At 50.3% G+C, this 14,255-nt stretch overlaps 1 protein-coding gene across 1 annotated transcript; it reads left to right on the top strand.

The window, feature by feature from the left end:
* Positions 1-2,916: 2,916 nt before the first annotated feature.
* On the top strand, positions 2,917-10,366 carry ASB10 (ankyrin repeat and SOCS box containing 10). The gene is made up of 5 exons (XM_007950126.1): positions 2,917-3,226; positions 3,327-3,594; positions 6,044-6,563; positions 9,818-9,931; positions 10,181-10,366. Exons 1-5 carry the CDS (start codon positions 2,917-2,919, stop codon positions 10,364-10,366), a joined length of 1,398 nt encoding a protein of 465 aa, XP_007948317.1.
* The last annotated feature ends 3,889 nt before the right edge of the window (positions 10,367-14,255 follow it).

Here is a 14,255-nt window from a genome sequence, read left to right as displayed (position 1 = left end):
GGGCAGCAGAGGCAATGCCCAGGGTGAAAGGGCCAATGAGTAGAGGTATAAATATCCACATGGCTTCTGCGACTGAGGTCTTTTGTCCAGCTTCCTGTCTTCTCTCCTGTCTATGCCTGCTGCCTGTGCCAGCCTTCATCACACCCCCTCCTCCTGCCCAAGCTCCCACCCCACCCCTGAGTCCCCACTTCCTTGTCATTTTCCTGTCCTGACCCCTAACTTCCTTCTTCCTAGAGGAGTACCTGCAGGGACCTAAGGAAGAGAAAGTAGAATGAGAAGAGGGGTAGGGAGAGAAGGTCAGCAAACAAAAAAGCAAGTCTGGGCCTCAGTTTGCCTATCTCTAAAGTGAGAGGAGATAAGACTAGACAATTTCTAAGATTCCTTCTATTCTAAGGTTCAATTACTCTAACAAAAGTGTCCTGGAAGTCAGGTGAGGACTCTTGGGCAGCAAGAGTGGGTGGAGTGGGGTGGGGACAGAGATGGTTCTAGAGAGAAAGGGCTCAGCAAGGGTGTTAAGGCAAATGGAGAGGCTTTGTGGCCAAGGCAAGGGCTGCTGGTAGGCCCAGTGCCTTCTCTGAATGATCTTCATCCCTCTCCTCTGAGGACCACCCCACTGCACCCTACCTACCCACACTCTGGGTCCCTTCCTCCAATCTAGAGCTCACCCTTCAGGGGGCTGGCTAGGTTGCAGCCTCCAGCTCTGGAGAAAAAGTCCATGCCCCCCCCCCCCCCGTTGCTGGGGAGAGAACAGCTCAGAGGTGGGTGGGTCAGGGACTGAGGGGAGCAGGAGTCAATATGGGAGGTACCCAAGTTTTCCATAGGCCAATATGAGGACAGGGCAGGTCAAGGTCAAGGACAGCTTCATAGGTCGTAGAAGCCAATGAGTGCATTGGCCAGGCACAGATACTGGGACTGGAGTAACTCCAGAGTTTGGAGCACTGTAAGGTACAGTACTGAGTCCAGGGGGATTGTTTTGAATTTTCTTTCTCCTATTTTTTCCTTTTAATCCCTCAAATGCCAGCAGTCTACTTATCTTAATGTGCCATTCTAACAATGGCAGGGTCAGAATTCTGTTGGGGAGACAAAGGCTCATTGTAGGGAGATGGAGGTGTCAGCACTGAGAAGGGCATTGCCTGTTATGTTGCCTGTGGCTGAGCCTAATTGCTTTGGGCAGAAGCCTGTCTCCCAGAGAGTACGGGGGTTGCGGGGGGAAGTTTGAGTAGTCACTACTGTGAACCTGTCCTTGAACGTGAGAGTGGGAAGGTGCAGGACTAATGGATGACATTGGGAGGTGTATTTGGATTGAATTGTGTTCCCTCAAAATATGTGTCAACTTGGCTGGGCCATGATTGTCTGTGGTTTAGCAGTTACATAATGATGTAATTTGGCAGTTATGTAATGATGTAGTCATATCCCATGATAAGCTCTGATGTGATCAGCCTATCAGTGGTAAGAGGATTAGGGTAGGATGCAACATCTTTAATCAGATCACAGTCCTGATCCTATATAAGAGGACTTTCCCTGGGGTATAGACCGAATCACCTTTTATCTTACAAAAGATAAAAGGAGAGAAAGCAAGCAGAGAGGGACCTCACACCAAAAAAGAAGAGCTGGGAGTGGAATGCATCCTTTGGACCCAGGGTCCCTGCACTGGGGATCTCCTAGACCCAGGGAAGATTGATGCCAAGACCCATGGAAATCTCCAAGGAACTCCAGGCCCACAGATATTGAAAGGAGACCAGGACCTTCTCCTAGAGCTGACAGCAAGAGAAAGCCTTCCCTTGGAGCTGGCACCCTGAATTCGGACTTCTAGCCTCCTAAACTGTGAGAGAATAAATGCCTGCCTGTTAAAGCCATCTACTTGTGGTATTTCTGTTATATATAGCTAAGACAGGAGGGCAGGGAAGCCAGTCTGGCCTCACACTCCCCTTCTTGGGCTGGGAGACCAGCACGACAGATGAGAAAGAACCCAGAAAAGAGAGCCTAAGGTCCCAGGTTCTAGTCCTGGCTGTGGAAGAAATTACCTGTCTAATCTAGAGCAAGTCACTCCCTTCTGAAGCTTCATTCTTCATCTGTGACATTACAGTTTTGGACAGCATGGCCTTTGTGGTCCCTTCCCACCCTGGTGCAATAGAATTCTGCAGAGGTACGGCACAAGGCTGGAGGGCTCTACTTACACTCTGTTTTCCTGGCCCTTCTAATTCCCACTTCTCTCTCTGGCTCTGAAGGCTGTGATCGCCCTGCCTCTTTCTGGCAAAGACTTGCTCCTCCCATACTGGGCCCAGCTCCCTGGATTGGGCCATCACTGTGGCATTGTGTAAGTCTTCTCCTTTGTGTCTCTCTCCCAGAAACTAGCCATGTCTGGGGGACGGAGTGCCCCTCAGTGTGGACGCCAACTGGGGACCTTCCCTTTGGCCCCTGCCTACCAGGACTGTGGACACCAGTCAGGCTCAGCCTGGGGCAGCCCTAGGTCATTGCCACTTCTGTGCCGTGACATGAGCCTACAGAATGCACTCTACACTGGAGACTTGGCAAGGCTGCAGGAGTTGTTCCCGCCCCACAGCACAGCTGACCTGGTGCTGGAGAGCCGGGCTGCAGAGCCACGCTGGAGCAGCCAACAGCCGGGTGAGGGTCAGGCTGGGGTCCCAGGTTGGGACAAGGGGTTGGGAGGCTGCATTGGAGCAGAGGTACCAAAAGCTTAAGGGAAAAGAGGAGTCAGTGGCTCCCGCCTCTGAGGCTGGTCCAGCAGCCCAGGGTGGCTTGGCACAGGAGGGAAGTCATGTGGAACCCAGAATAGCTCCTGCCACCCTTGTGACCAGGTCAGACAGCCCTGGACACAGACCCGCTGCCTGCATTAGTCTGCTTGCCCCTTTCTCTCTCCTTCCTTCCCTCACCACATGCTCACACTCTGTCCTCATGAGCTGGTCCCCCGGAGAATGCAGGGGCCAGGGAGGGCCCCCAGGCGACAGGAGTGCCCTCTGTGCCAGGCTGGTGGAGAAGTCCAGCACTGGGCCAGCAGAAGGTCAGAAGGGCGACCCAAGCCCCATCGTCACCTGTACAGCCTCAGGACCTGCTCTTGCCTTGTGGCAGGCAGTGCAGGTGGGAGACGTGGGCTCTGTTGCCCGCATCCTCTCCGACGACTGCGCAGGCCTGGCCCCTGACTCCGTCTTTGATACCAGTGACCCAGAAAGATGGAGGGATTTCCGCTACAACATCCGCGCTCTGAGTACAGCGGGGGCTCTGGGAGGGCGAGAGGGAGGTGGGAGAGGGCTCTGGGCGCTTCTGTGAGCATCACACATTTATCAGCTGCCCTGGCCTTTCCCCAGGACTGTGGTCTCTGACTTACGAGGAGGAGCTGACCACTCCGCTGCACGTGGCAGCCACCCGGGGCCACGTGGACATACTGCGTCTGCTGCTACAGCGGCGGGCCCGGCCCGATAGCGCCCCTGGCGGTCGCACCGCGCTGCATGAGGCCTGCTCAGCTGGTCGGGCCTCCTGCGCCCACGTGTTGCTTGTGGCTGGAGCCGACCCTGACCTTCCTGACCAGGATGGAAAACGGCCCTTGCATCTCTGCGGGGGGTTTGGCGCCCTTGAGTGAGTGAGCCCTCACTCCAACCACCTGCCCCATTCTTAATGGAGGCCAAGAGCCCTTTCCAAGGAGCATGGGGGAGCAGGCCCAGTGGGCTGCTATGCAGAAGTGGGGGCTCCATCCAGGGGTCAGGATGCAATTACTCTGGACTTGAGACAGTTTTCTGGTTCCTGGGGTGGAGGAGGGCTGGGGAAGGTGCCTAGCTCATGACTTGGTACTGGGGAAGTTGTCCAGGGTCATTATGGGAGGTGGTGGCATTGTCAAACTTTTAACACTTTTGAGCCTGTCCTATGAGCTAGGCACTGTGCTAAATACAACAGCAACTAATTCACAGCCCTGCCCTCAGGGTGGCAGCTGGGGTCCCCGTGGGCAGGGTCGGACATTCCTATATTAGCTGGGCACCTTCATATGAATGGACTCACTGGACCGTCACTAATGAAACTCACAAGAGACAAATGGATACACCCAGACTGGCCATTTGTTACTCTAGGGAATATTATTTTGCAGTTACCCAACAATTATGACCTATGTATAGGTAACAAGGGAGCTCTGGTAGCATAGTAGCTACGGCACTTGACTGCTAACCAGAAGGCTGGCGGTTCAAATCCACCAGCCACTCCTCGGAAGGAAGATGGGGCAATCTACTTCCGTAGTGATACTGCTTTGGAAACCCAAGGAGGGGTCACTATGAGTCGGGTCCGACTCGACGGCAGAAAACAACAACAACAACAACATGGGTAACAAGGTCAGTTGAGTCCTTACAACCAGTCTAGGCAAAGGAATCCTTGGCAAATCTTTCCTGAACTAACTGCCTACAACAGAAGCCCCTCTCTGCTTACTGCACACCTGTCAGACTTCACATCTTGCCCCTGAGTGGTACCAAATTTTTGATCCTAGAGTTCTCTTGTGGACTTTCTTTCTCCTGGTAACCTCATCAGCCCTCAAGGGATTCTCCATCAACCTAATCATACCACGACTGAAGACATGTTCTATGGTAGCATGGTCCAATGGACAGATAATGTGAACCCAATATATAATTTAAAATTTTCTAGTAGCCCCATTAAAAATTTGAGATGAAACTAATTTTAATAATATATTTTATTTAACATAATAGTTCCAAAATATTATCTTCAACATATAATCGATACAAAAATTAAGAATGAGATTTTTGTTTGTTTGTTTGTTTTATATTAAACTTTCACACTTGGTGTGTGCTTTACCTGTACAGCACCTCTCAACTGAGACTGGCCGCACTGAATGTGTTTCATAGCCATCCAGGGCCAGCAGGTACTGTATTGGACATTGCAGCTCTGGACCATCCTACAACTTTAGTTCTGGTCATTTCCAGCCTAACCTCCCTGAGATCACACCTGATGATATTGAGTCTTTCCTTCTTAAATAAACAAATTCTAAAAATAATTATGAAAAATTAAAAACTTATAGAAAGAGTAATATGAGGGGCCCTGTGACCCATCACCATCCACACTTCCAAATGCTGCCATTTGAGCTCTCTGTGTTCCACCATATGAGAACAGCTCTTCAGGCATTGCCTTGTATGCTGTGCCCAACAACCTCATAATGTCTACCAGTACTGGTTGCTGTTGAGTTGACTCCAATTCATGGCAACCCCATGTGTGCAGACTAGAGCTGTGCTTTATAGGGTTTTCAATGATTGTGATCTTTGAAAGCAGATCACCAGGCCTTTTTTCTGAGGTGCTTTTGGGTAAGTCCAAACCAACAGCCTTTCAGTTAATAGTCAAGTGCTGAACTGTTTGTGCTAGTCAGAGACTCCACATAAGGTCTCTAGTTGTTGTTATTCCCATTCTATAGATGAGGAAATCGAAGCTCAAAGGGACTAAGTACCCTTACCCTTGATTGTGGTTTACAAGTTATCTGGACTCCCTGTACTTCTCATGGGTATATACAATCATCAGGGAGCACTATCCTGGAGCAAAACTGGTGAGCAAATTTTGGGTTTTGCTCCACTTCCATTTGTGCCCTAACCTGGCCCATCCTCAGCTTCCTTCCCCTCCCCCCTGCCGCCTGCTGCTTTGGCCTCAATCCAGCTCCTCCACTTCTTGGCTAGGAAAGCTGGGTGAGACCCTCATAATCAAGGGGAGAGCCCAGTTTCCTCATTGGTGAATTGAGAGTAGTGAAAGAACTGGAACGTGGTGAAGATTAAGTTAGTTATGTTAAAGTCCTTGGTGTTCTAGTCTTAATTGCATAATAACTGTATGCTACTTTCATTCCCATGGAGAACGTAGTGAATGTTTGCACTTTAATACGTGAGGGTATTTTTGAGATGAGGAGTGACGGGCAGGGTGGAAGGTAAGGGAAACAGACCAGGAGCCCCTTGGTTCCCTTGGCTCTTTGCATGGTTTCCGCGTACCACCAACAGTGCTGAAGAAGGCCACTTCCTTGGGTTCCTCCTCACCATCATGTCGCCCATACTAGGTGTGCAGAGCTGCTCCTGAAGTTTGGGGCGAGAGTGGATGCCCGCTCTGAGGAAGAAGATGAGACCCCTTTGCACGTCGCTGCCCGGCATGGCCATGTGGAACTGGTGGAGCTACTTCTAAGGCGGGGGGCATGCCCCAATGCCCGGGATGCTGTGGGCTGTACACCCCTGCTGGTTGCTTGTGAGGCCCACTGCCTGGACCCAGACAATGCTGAGGCCACTGCTGCCCGCTGCCTCCAGCTGTGCCACCTGCTACTCTTGGCTGGTGCAGATGCTGATGCTGCTGACCAGGACAAGCGGCGACCCCTGCACCTGGCCTGTCGCCATGGCCACACTGCCGTTGTGGAGCTGCTTCTGTCCTATGGTGTCAGTACCAACACCATGGACTATGGTGGACACACAGCCCTGCACTATGCCCTGCAAGGCCCAGCCATGACCATGGCCCAGAGCCCAGAGTGTGTGGTCCGGGCCCTGCTCAATCATGGAGCTGTCCGAATCTGGCCTGGGGCCCTCCCCAAGGTATGAGACTGTAGGGCAGAGGGGTAGTCTTGGATGGCACAGGAACCAAAAGATCCAGACCTTTGTGTCTTTGCTGGTTTTGGGGTGCAGTGCAGGGCAGGTGGGCACATAGAGCACTGCTTTTTGGCTGTCTGTCTTTCAACAAATGTGCAAAGTCCAAATGTGGGGCAAAGGGGTGTGCACAGACAAGCAGGAAGGGTATGTGCACTTCAGAGAGAGAGTTTGTGTATGTGTGTCTGTGTGATAGGAAGGAGGGTATGTGGTGTGTGTGGTATATACGAGCACGTATATGTGATGGACAGAAGGGTGAGCAGGGAGCAGTAGACTCATGTTATAAAGGATCTGGAGAGGTAAGGAGGAGTCAAGGCTGAAGTGGGTGGTGAGCAGATCTTCATGGAGGTGTGAGGAGATTTGGAACATTGTTCTAGGAAGCTCTAGCTCACATGGGGTCAGTTCACTGAAGGCCACTCTGGACATAGGACAGGCTCCCCCAGGTCAGGAACTACATACCAGGAACAAGGTTCAGGCTCCTGAGCTTCTGCAAACAGACCTTGGTAGGACTTACATGGCACAGCACAGCCACCCAACACCCAGGCAGAGGCCTTTCCAAGCTCATTTTCAAATCTATATTTTCTTTTCCCAAGTGAGGTCAACTTTAAGTTCTAGGTATGGATGCTCTGCAGGCCCTTGTTAAGTGTGTTCCTGGAGGGTGAGGCTCTTCTGTATAGCACTGGCATGTGGAGAGGTGTGATTTCTTGATAGCCCAGTGGGGCACAGGCACACCTGTCTTCAGAGGAGAGAGCCTTTGTGGCTCCTGGGCAGTGGGGCAAAAGGGACACTGGCTGTGGCAGGTGTCCCTTGCTCACAGACAGAAACATCTGTCTTATTCCTAGGCAACACCAAATAATTAAACAGCCCAAGAGTTCGGCAGATTGGTCTCCCCTTTGGGAAAATACAAGAAAATCAACAATTAACACTAATTAATCTCCTATTAACACCAGATAATTAGGAGATGAGCAATTCCCTGTAATCTGATGGAAACTCTGACAGCTAAGGATTTCTTCATGGGGCAGGCTGGGAGGCAGAGGCAGCACAGCAAGTGGAGTGCCGCAGACTTCACCCCATGCCCCTGCGCCCCACCTGCCCACTGCACACACTGCCCCCCCCCCCAACCCCTATTCCTGTCCCAGGTGATCAGAAAGGGCAGCAAGTGCTCACACCCAGTTCCTGGTCAATAGCCCTCCCAGGTAGGTAGAGCTTCTGGCCCTAGAAAGAGCCAGAAGGCCTCCATGGCCCCTCTGTGATGTCATCATTCTTTGGGGAGCTCAGAAGACCTGGGTTCAGGTGGTGTGCCTCTGGGCAAATCACTGACATTCTTTGAGCACCAGGTCACTTGCATGTGATACAGTCTGTATCTGCATCTATGATGAGGCAGTTGGCAGGGAGCACAGAGTCAGCAGAACCAGCTGGCCTGCCTGCACCTCAAATGCTGTTTGAGGGCTTTACATGAGTGACCTCACCCCTTACTAGTCCCTGAAGCTGGCAGTGGCTGAATCACACAAGCCCTGTGATCCTGGGCAAGTCACTCTTCTCTCAGGGCCTTAGTATCCTCATTGGTAAATTGGAGATAATAACAAAATGCCTGCCTCAGGAGGGTCTGTGTGAGAACTATGTGAGTTAATGTGTCAGAGCCCATGAGACAGTCCTAACTCATGGTTAGTGCTCAACACATGTGAGCTACTATTGTTCTGAAGTTAAATACTGTATTAAACAGCAGAAACATGTTTCTAAGTGTTTAGGATCTCATTAGGCATAGGAGGGAGTGGTGCAGGCTGGAATAGCTGCAGAGGGCTTCCTGGAGGAGGATTGACTTAGAACAGTGGTGGGGGAACGGAGCATGCATCTCAGGCATGTGAGCACTGTGGGCCAAGTACAGAGGCTAGAGTCTGCCAGCCACCAGTTGGGAGGAACAGAGAGGCTGCCTTGAGACACAAGAGCAGATGGAGCAGCCTGCTCCTTCCCAGTTCTGAGGAAGAGGGAGGGAAAGGGCCTATCCCAGCAAACTCACAAGTGGAGTACACAGAGAAGGATGGACTGCTCTGGCAACCTCCACTCCAGAGACAGGTTAGGAATCAGAAGGCCTCAGGCTTGTGAAGCACCATTTCCTAGAAGAACCCTGTCTCCTACTCCACTCTCCACCAGTTTCCAACCCATGCAGCACCCCCAGGCTGTTGGGCAAGAGTTTCAAAAGTTGCGTAATAGTATATACAAGTTGCAGGGGCAAGGTGTGTGTGGTTATGTGTAGGAATACTGCTCAGGGTTGTGCATAGCTTGTCATAGATCTTAAAAGCGTCTGAGGCTACTGCTTATATTTTGAGAAGTGTGGGTGAAGGAGCACAGGGATTGCATACAGGGCCCTGCCTAGCAGCCCCTCTGACCTGAGGTGGCCCCTCTGGGAACTGTCCTTCAGCATGGTTCTCTCCCCTGGCACCCAGGACTCTGCTCCAGGTTGACTAGGCCAAACCCCTTCCCCTCCTTGTTTTTCTTTGCAGAAGCATGTCTATAAGTGGTCATATATTTATTCCCCGCTTTCCATTTGCAATAGAGACTCCTGATGTCAAGGGTTTTGTCTGCATCTTTACTGCATCTCAAGTGCTTGACACACACAAACTTTTAGCAAATGTTTATTGAATAAGTGACTGAATGATCCCAGCCACCTCCACTCCCACCAAGCCTTCTGTAAATGTTGCTATATGCCTCCTACTTTGGTCTTTGGCTGTCGAGTCCTTCCTCCTGAAATGTCTTCCTGTGCCTGATTTCTGCTCACCCTTACAGCCCTGCCTCACCTCTGTGAATTCTCCCTCTCCTATGTACCCCTACTCTAGCTCTCTCCCTTCACTTGGCATCTGCCCGACTCTGCTCTGTGAAGTATATGTCTTCTGATCTGCTCAGAACTGCAGCCACAGGCCAGGCAGCCCTTCTCATGTGGAAGACAGTCCAGTACAAGCCGGCAGCAGGGCAGGGCCATGTGGTCGCTGAGGGAAGGGGCCCCACTGCCTGCCTAGACAGCTGGAACAAAAACTTACTGTGTGATCATGTCTTCATGCCTCCATTTCCCTTATCTGTAATATGGATATAACAGTTCCTGCCTGTAAGGAAGAAGTGAAGTGCTAAGAAAAGTGTCTGCTGTGTAGTATTGAAATGGGACTGTCAGGGTGGGTGACTGCAGAGGTTGACACAGCTCTCCCCTATAGGTGCTGGCCCGCTGGTACACATCCCCTCGGACTGTTGAGGTGCTGATGAACACCTACTGTGTCGTGCAGCTTCCTGAGGAGGCCATAGGCCTGGTTCCACCGGAAACACTGCAGGTCAGTCAGGTCCCAGAACTGTTCTAGGAGACCTTCACTTCCTTAATGTAGATCACTCAGAGCCTGACCCCAGGAGATGCCTACCTCCTAAAAGGGAAGCCTACAAGCTCCACTTACCACCCCCAGCAGTCACCCAGATAGACACCTCTCACATCCCACAATAAGAAAACCCAGTGTAAACACCTGACTCATTCACTCCTTGAGAAGTGTGTGCCCACAACCGCCTGCTGAGCTCCTGTCTGTCCCTAGGAGCACTGCCGTTTCTACTCATCGCTCTTTGCCCTGGTGAGGCAGCCGAGATCACTGCAGCACCTGAGCCGCTGTGCACTGCGCACCCACCTGGCTGCCCAACTGCCCCACGCCCTGTCCCGCCTACCCCTGCCACCCCGCCTGCTCCGATACTTGCAACTCGAGTTCGAGGATGTGCTCTACTAGTGAGTCCTGGCTCAAGGGGGCAGTCACCATGCTTGTGGAATGACTGGGAGGGTGGGGGGCAGGGAGGGAGGGCCCTGGCCAGGAATGAGTCAACCTACCAGATCACTAGCTGCTCTGATCCCATTTCTCTCCTTCTCCATGCATGCTGCCTTCCTGAGCCTGGGAACAGATGCCCTGGCCCCCAGAGTGTGCCTGCCCACCTCTCACTGGTCCAGGACTCATGCATAAGTGTGAGCTACCTGAGGCAGACCAGCCCTATCAGCAGGAAGCCTGTGTCCACAGGAAGAGTGGTGCTGATTCTGCCAGAAAAGGAGAGGCCATGGTGGCAAGCTGTGTCTGGGGGAGAGAGACAAGGACTCATGGCAAAGGATACATTCTCCTTGGGAGTCTTTTGGATTTTTAACTCCTGAGGCCCCTCCAGCCCATCCCTGTGCTGGAAATCAAAGCTTGGTCTGCACATTAAAGTCTCTAGGCCTCTGCTGTTTGGGGCTGTCTGAGCTGGCTGTGCCACAGGAGAGTCAGCATGGAAAACTTTGGGTAGGCAGATGTACAGGAATGCTTTCCCCCTGTGAGATCCACCAGCTGTTGAGGTACCCCAGGCAGCTTCCCTTTCTACCTCATCAAGTGATGCAATGGCCACCAGGTGAGAGAGTATCAGGAAAGGCCTAAAGGAGAGAGGGGGATGGGAGGGGAAGGCTGAGTCATAGCAGGGTGGTGAAGGAAGCTTGCAGATAAAGAGGTAAGAAGAGGAGAGGGGGTAGTGGGGTGACCAATGGGAAATGGGGCAACTGGATAGGCCAGGTGAGAAGTAAGGGCCAGGTTTAAGAAAATGACATAAAATTATCCTCTTACCTGATAGCACAGGTCAGTGAGCACCACTGTACACTTATCCCTACCTCTCGCTACTCCTTCCTTAAATGTGGCTTTGCAATAGAGAGGCATGGAAGAACTGGAGGACCAGGGTTTTAACACTAGCCCTGCCTTTAACTTATGGGACATAAGTCTCTGGGCTCAAGTTTCTGTATCTGTAAAATGAGGGAGAGGCAAGTGTCCCTGAGGATACTTGCTGCACTGAAACCTGCAGATGGCCCTACAGTCATCTGCAAACCAAGGCAGGTGGCTGGGTTTATGGGGAGCCAGAGTAGGCACTGGATCTGTGATGTCAGGTGTTGCCGAGCATGTGTCCCTGGGCCAGAGAAGGTGGTGGTAAGGTGTGAGAGGAGGGGTGGGGATAGGGACCTGGTTTCCACCCTGGCCTCATGGAGCTTGGGCTGACGTTCCTGTTTGGGCTCCCAGGTTCTGGGGCTCTGTTATGGATTAAATCATGTTCCACTAAATATGTGTTGGAATCTTAACTCCTATACTTGTGGAGGGAGCTCTGGTAGGGTAGTGCCTAAGGCACTTGACTGCTAACCAGAAGGCTGGAGGATCAAACCCACCAGCCACTTCTTGGAAGGAAGATGGGGCAATCTACTTCCATAATGATACTGCCTCGGAAACCCAAGGAGGGGTCGCTATGAGTCAGGTCTGACTCGACAGCACATAACAACAACAGCAACATACTTGTGGATGTAATATTTGGAAACAGGGTTTCTTTGTTATGCTAATTAGATCATACCCAAGTAGGGTGGGCCCTAAACCTAATCACTTCTGAGTAATAGAGCAGATTAGACACAGAGATCCAAACATACAGGGGAAGACAGATGCCATGTGAAATTCACTAAGGAATCAGTGAACCAGGGACTACTGACAAAGCAAAGAATCCACACAGATGAAACCCGGATTTGGACTTCTAGATTCCAGGACTGTGAGAAAATAAATTTCTATTCTTTAAAGCTACCTGCGTGTTGTATTCTGTTACAGTTGTTGTTGTTGTTACATGCCGTCGAGTCAGACCCGACTCATAGGCAACCCCTCCTTGGGTTTCTGAGGCAGTATCACTACGGAAGTAGATTGCCCCATCCCTTCCAAGGAGTGGCTGGTGGGTTTGAACCGTCAGCCTTAGGCACTACACTATCAGAGCTCCCTCTGTTACAGTAGTACTAAGGATATTAAGACAGATCCAGCTTGAGTTGAGGGCCAGAGGGGGACTGTCTCTAGAAAGGGGGCAGCTGACCAGCAGGAAGGTCCAGGCCTGGAGCCCAGATCTCCAAGCAGTTGGGGTTGAGTGTGGCCTTGTCCTCTCAGCTGTAGAAACTGAAGAAACATACAGGCCATATCCCAAAAGGGTGAAGATCACTACCGTGAAGGGGTGGGGCTAGCCTGTCACATGGTGTGTGATGGGAGAAAGGGTTAGGAAGAGGTTTTCTGTGAGGCTTGTGCTGGGAAAACTGTGGCACTGACTTCTGCTCACTGTAAAGACTGGCTCAGGGCCTCTCTCAGAGATTCCTGCCTTGTCCCAGGGTGGGGGTCCAGGGGAGGATGCTCTATTATTCATTTGTCTGTTCAACACTTACAGAGTGCCTGTATGTTCTGGGCACTGCAGATACAAGGGTACAAAGTCCTTGCTCTCTAGTCCCCATGAAAGTTCACTTTCTAGTGGGGAGAGGGAGATACTAAAATATCAGATAGTGATAAGTGGTATGTAGAGAAATTTAAAAGAATGATGGGACAGAGAGTGACTGGGGCTATTTTAGATTGGTGGCAGGAAGCCAACTGTTTGAGGAGGTGATATTTACCCTGAGACCTGAAGGACAGGGGATGTAATTAGTGAGGAAGAGCAGCCCAGGCAGAGGTAACCTGGATTGGAAACGATCAGAGGGCTCTAAGTAGGGAGTGACAAGAACTGATTTAGGTTTTAAATTATAACTTTGGATTGTATGATCCCACTTCTATGAAATATCTAGAATAGGCCAATGCACAGAGATAAAAATTTATTAATCATTATCAGGGGTTAGTGGAGGGGACAACAGGAATTACTGCTAAAGGGCCACTGAATTTTTGTTTGGAGTATTGAAAAACTTTTGGAAATGGATAGTGGTTATGGTAGCACAACATTATAAATGTAATTAATGCCACTGAGCTGTACACTTAACTTAAAAATGGTTAAAATGGAAAATGTTTGCTATGCAGGTTTTCCTCGCTATCCAAAAGTAGAGCGTACCTATGAAACCTTTTGTAAACCAAAATGGCATAAAGTAAAGCAGCAATTTCCATGGGGAAAATTTTTGAGCATTACCAGACTCCCCAAAAAAACTATGAAATCATGACAAATACCACATAAAGCCTAAAATACCACTAACATATAGTAAAAACAGGAATGATATAATAAATACACAACCTATATAAAGTGATAGAAATAACACTGGAGATCACATGATAGAACTTTGTAAGACCAATTACTTATTCATTGCAAACACCTTTTTTCAACAACATAAATGGCAGCTATGTACATGGGCTTCACCATATGGAGTACACAGGAATCAGATTGACTACATCTGTGGAAAGAGGTGATGGAGAAGCTCAGTATCTTCAGCCAAAACAAGGCCAGGAGCTGACTGTGGAACAGATCATCAGTTGCTCATATGCAAGTTCAAGTTGAAGCTGAAGACAATTAAAACAAGTCCACAAGAGCAAAATGACCTTGATTATATCCTTCCTGAATTTAGAAACCATCTAAAGAATAGATTTGATGCATTGAACACCAGTGACAGAAAACCAGAGGAATTGTGGGATGACATCAAGAATATTATCCATGAAGAAAGTGAAAAGTCATTAAAAAGCCAGGAAAGGAAGAAAAGACCAAAATGGATGTCAGAAGAGACTCTGAAACTTGCCCTTAAATAGAGAGTAGCTAAAGGAGCTCTGCTAGCATAGTGTCTAAGGCACTTGGCTGCTAACCAGAAGGCTGGTGGTTCAAACCCACCAGTCACTTCTCAGAATGACTGGG

This window comes from Orycteropus afer, unplaced genomic scaffold (assembly GCF_000298275.1).
Source record: "Orycteropus afer afer isolate SDZICR_OR568_19922 unplaced genomic scaffold, OryAfe1.0 scaffold00264, whole genome shotgun sequence".
NCBI lineage: Eukaryota > Metazoa > Chordata > Mammalia > Tubulidentata > Orycteropodidae > Orycteropus > Orycteropus afer.
The sequence above is the reverse complement of the archived record's forward strand: the minus strand, read 5'-3'. Positions and strand labels throughout refer to the sequence as shown.

Excerpts from the sequence above, each read along its gene's own strand:
- ASB10 (XM_007950126.1), top strand. The coding sequence starts at position 2,917 with ATGAGCTGGTCCCCCGGAGAATGCAGGGGCCAGGGAGGGCCCCCAGGC. Across the intron at positions 3,595-6,043 it reads GGGGGGTTTGGCGCCCTTGA|GTGTGCAGAGCTGCTCCTGA; the intron begins GTGAGTGAGCCC and ends CGCCCATACTAG. Across the intron at positions 6,564-9,817 it reads GGCCTGGGGCCCTCCCCAAG|GTGCTGGCCCGCTGGTACAC; the intron begins GTATGAGACTGT and ends TCTCCCCTATAG.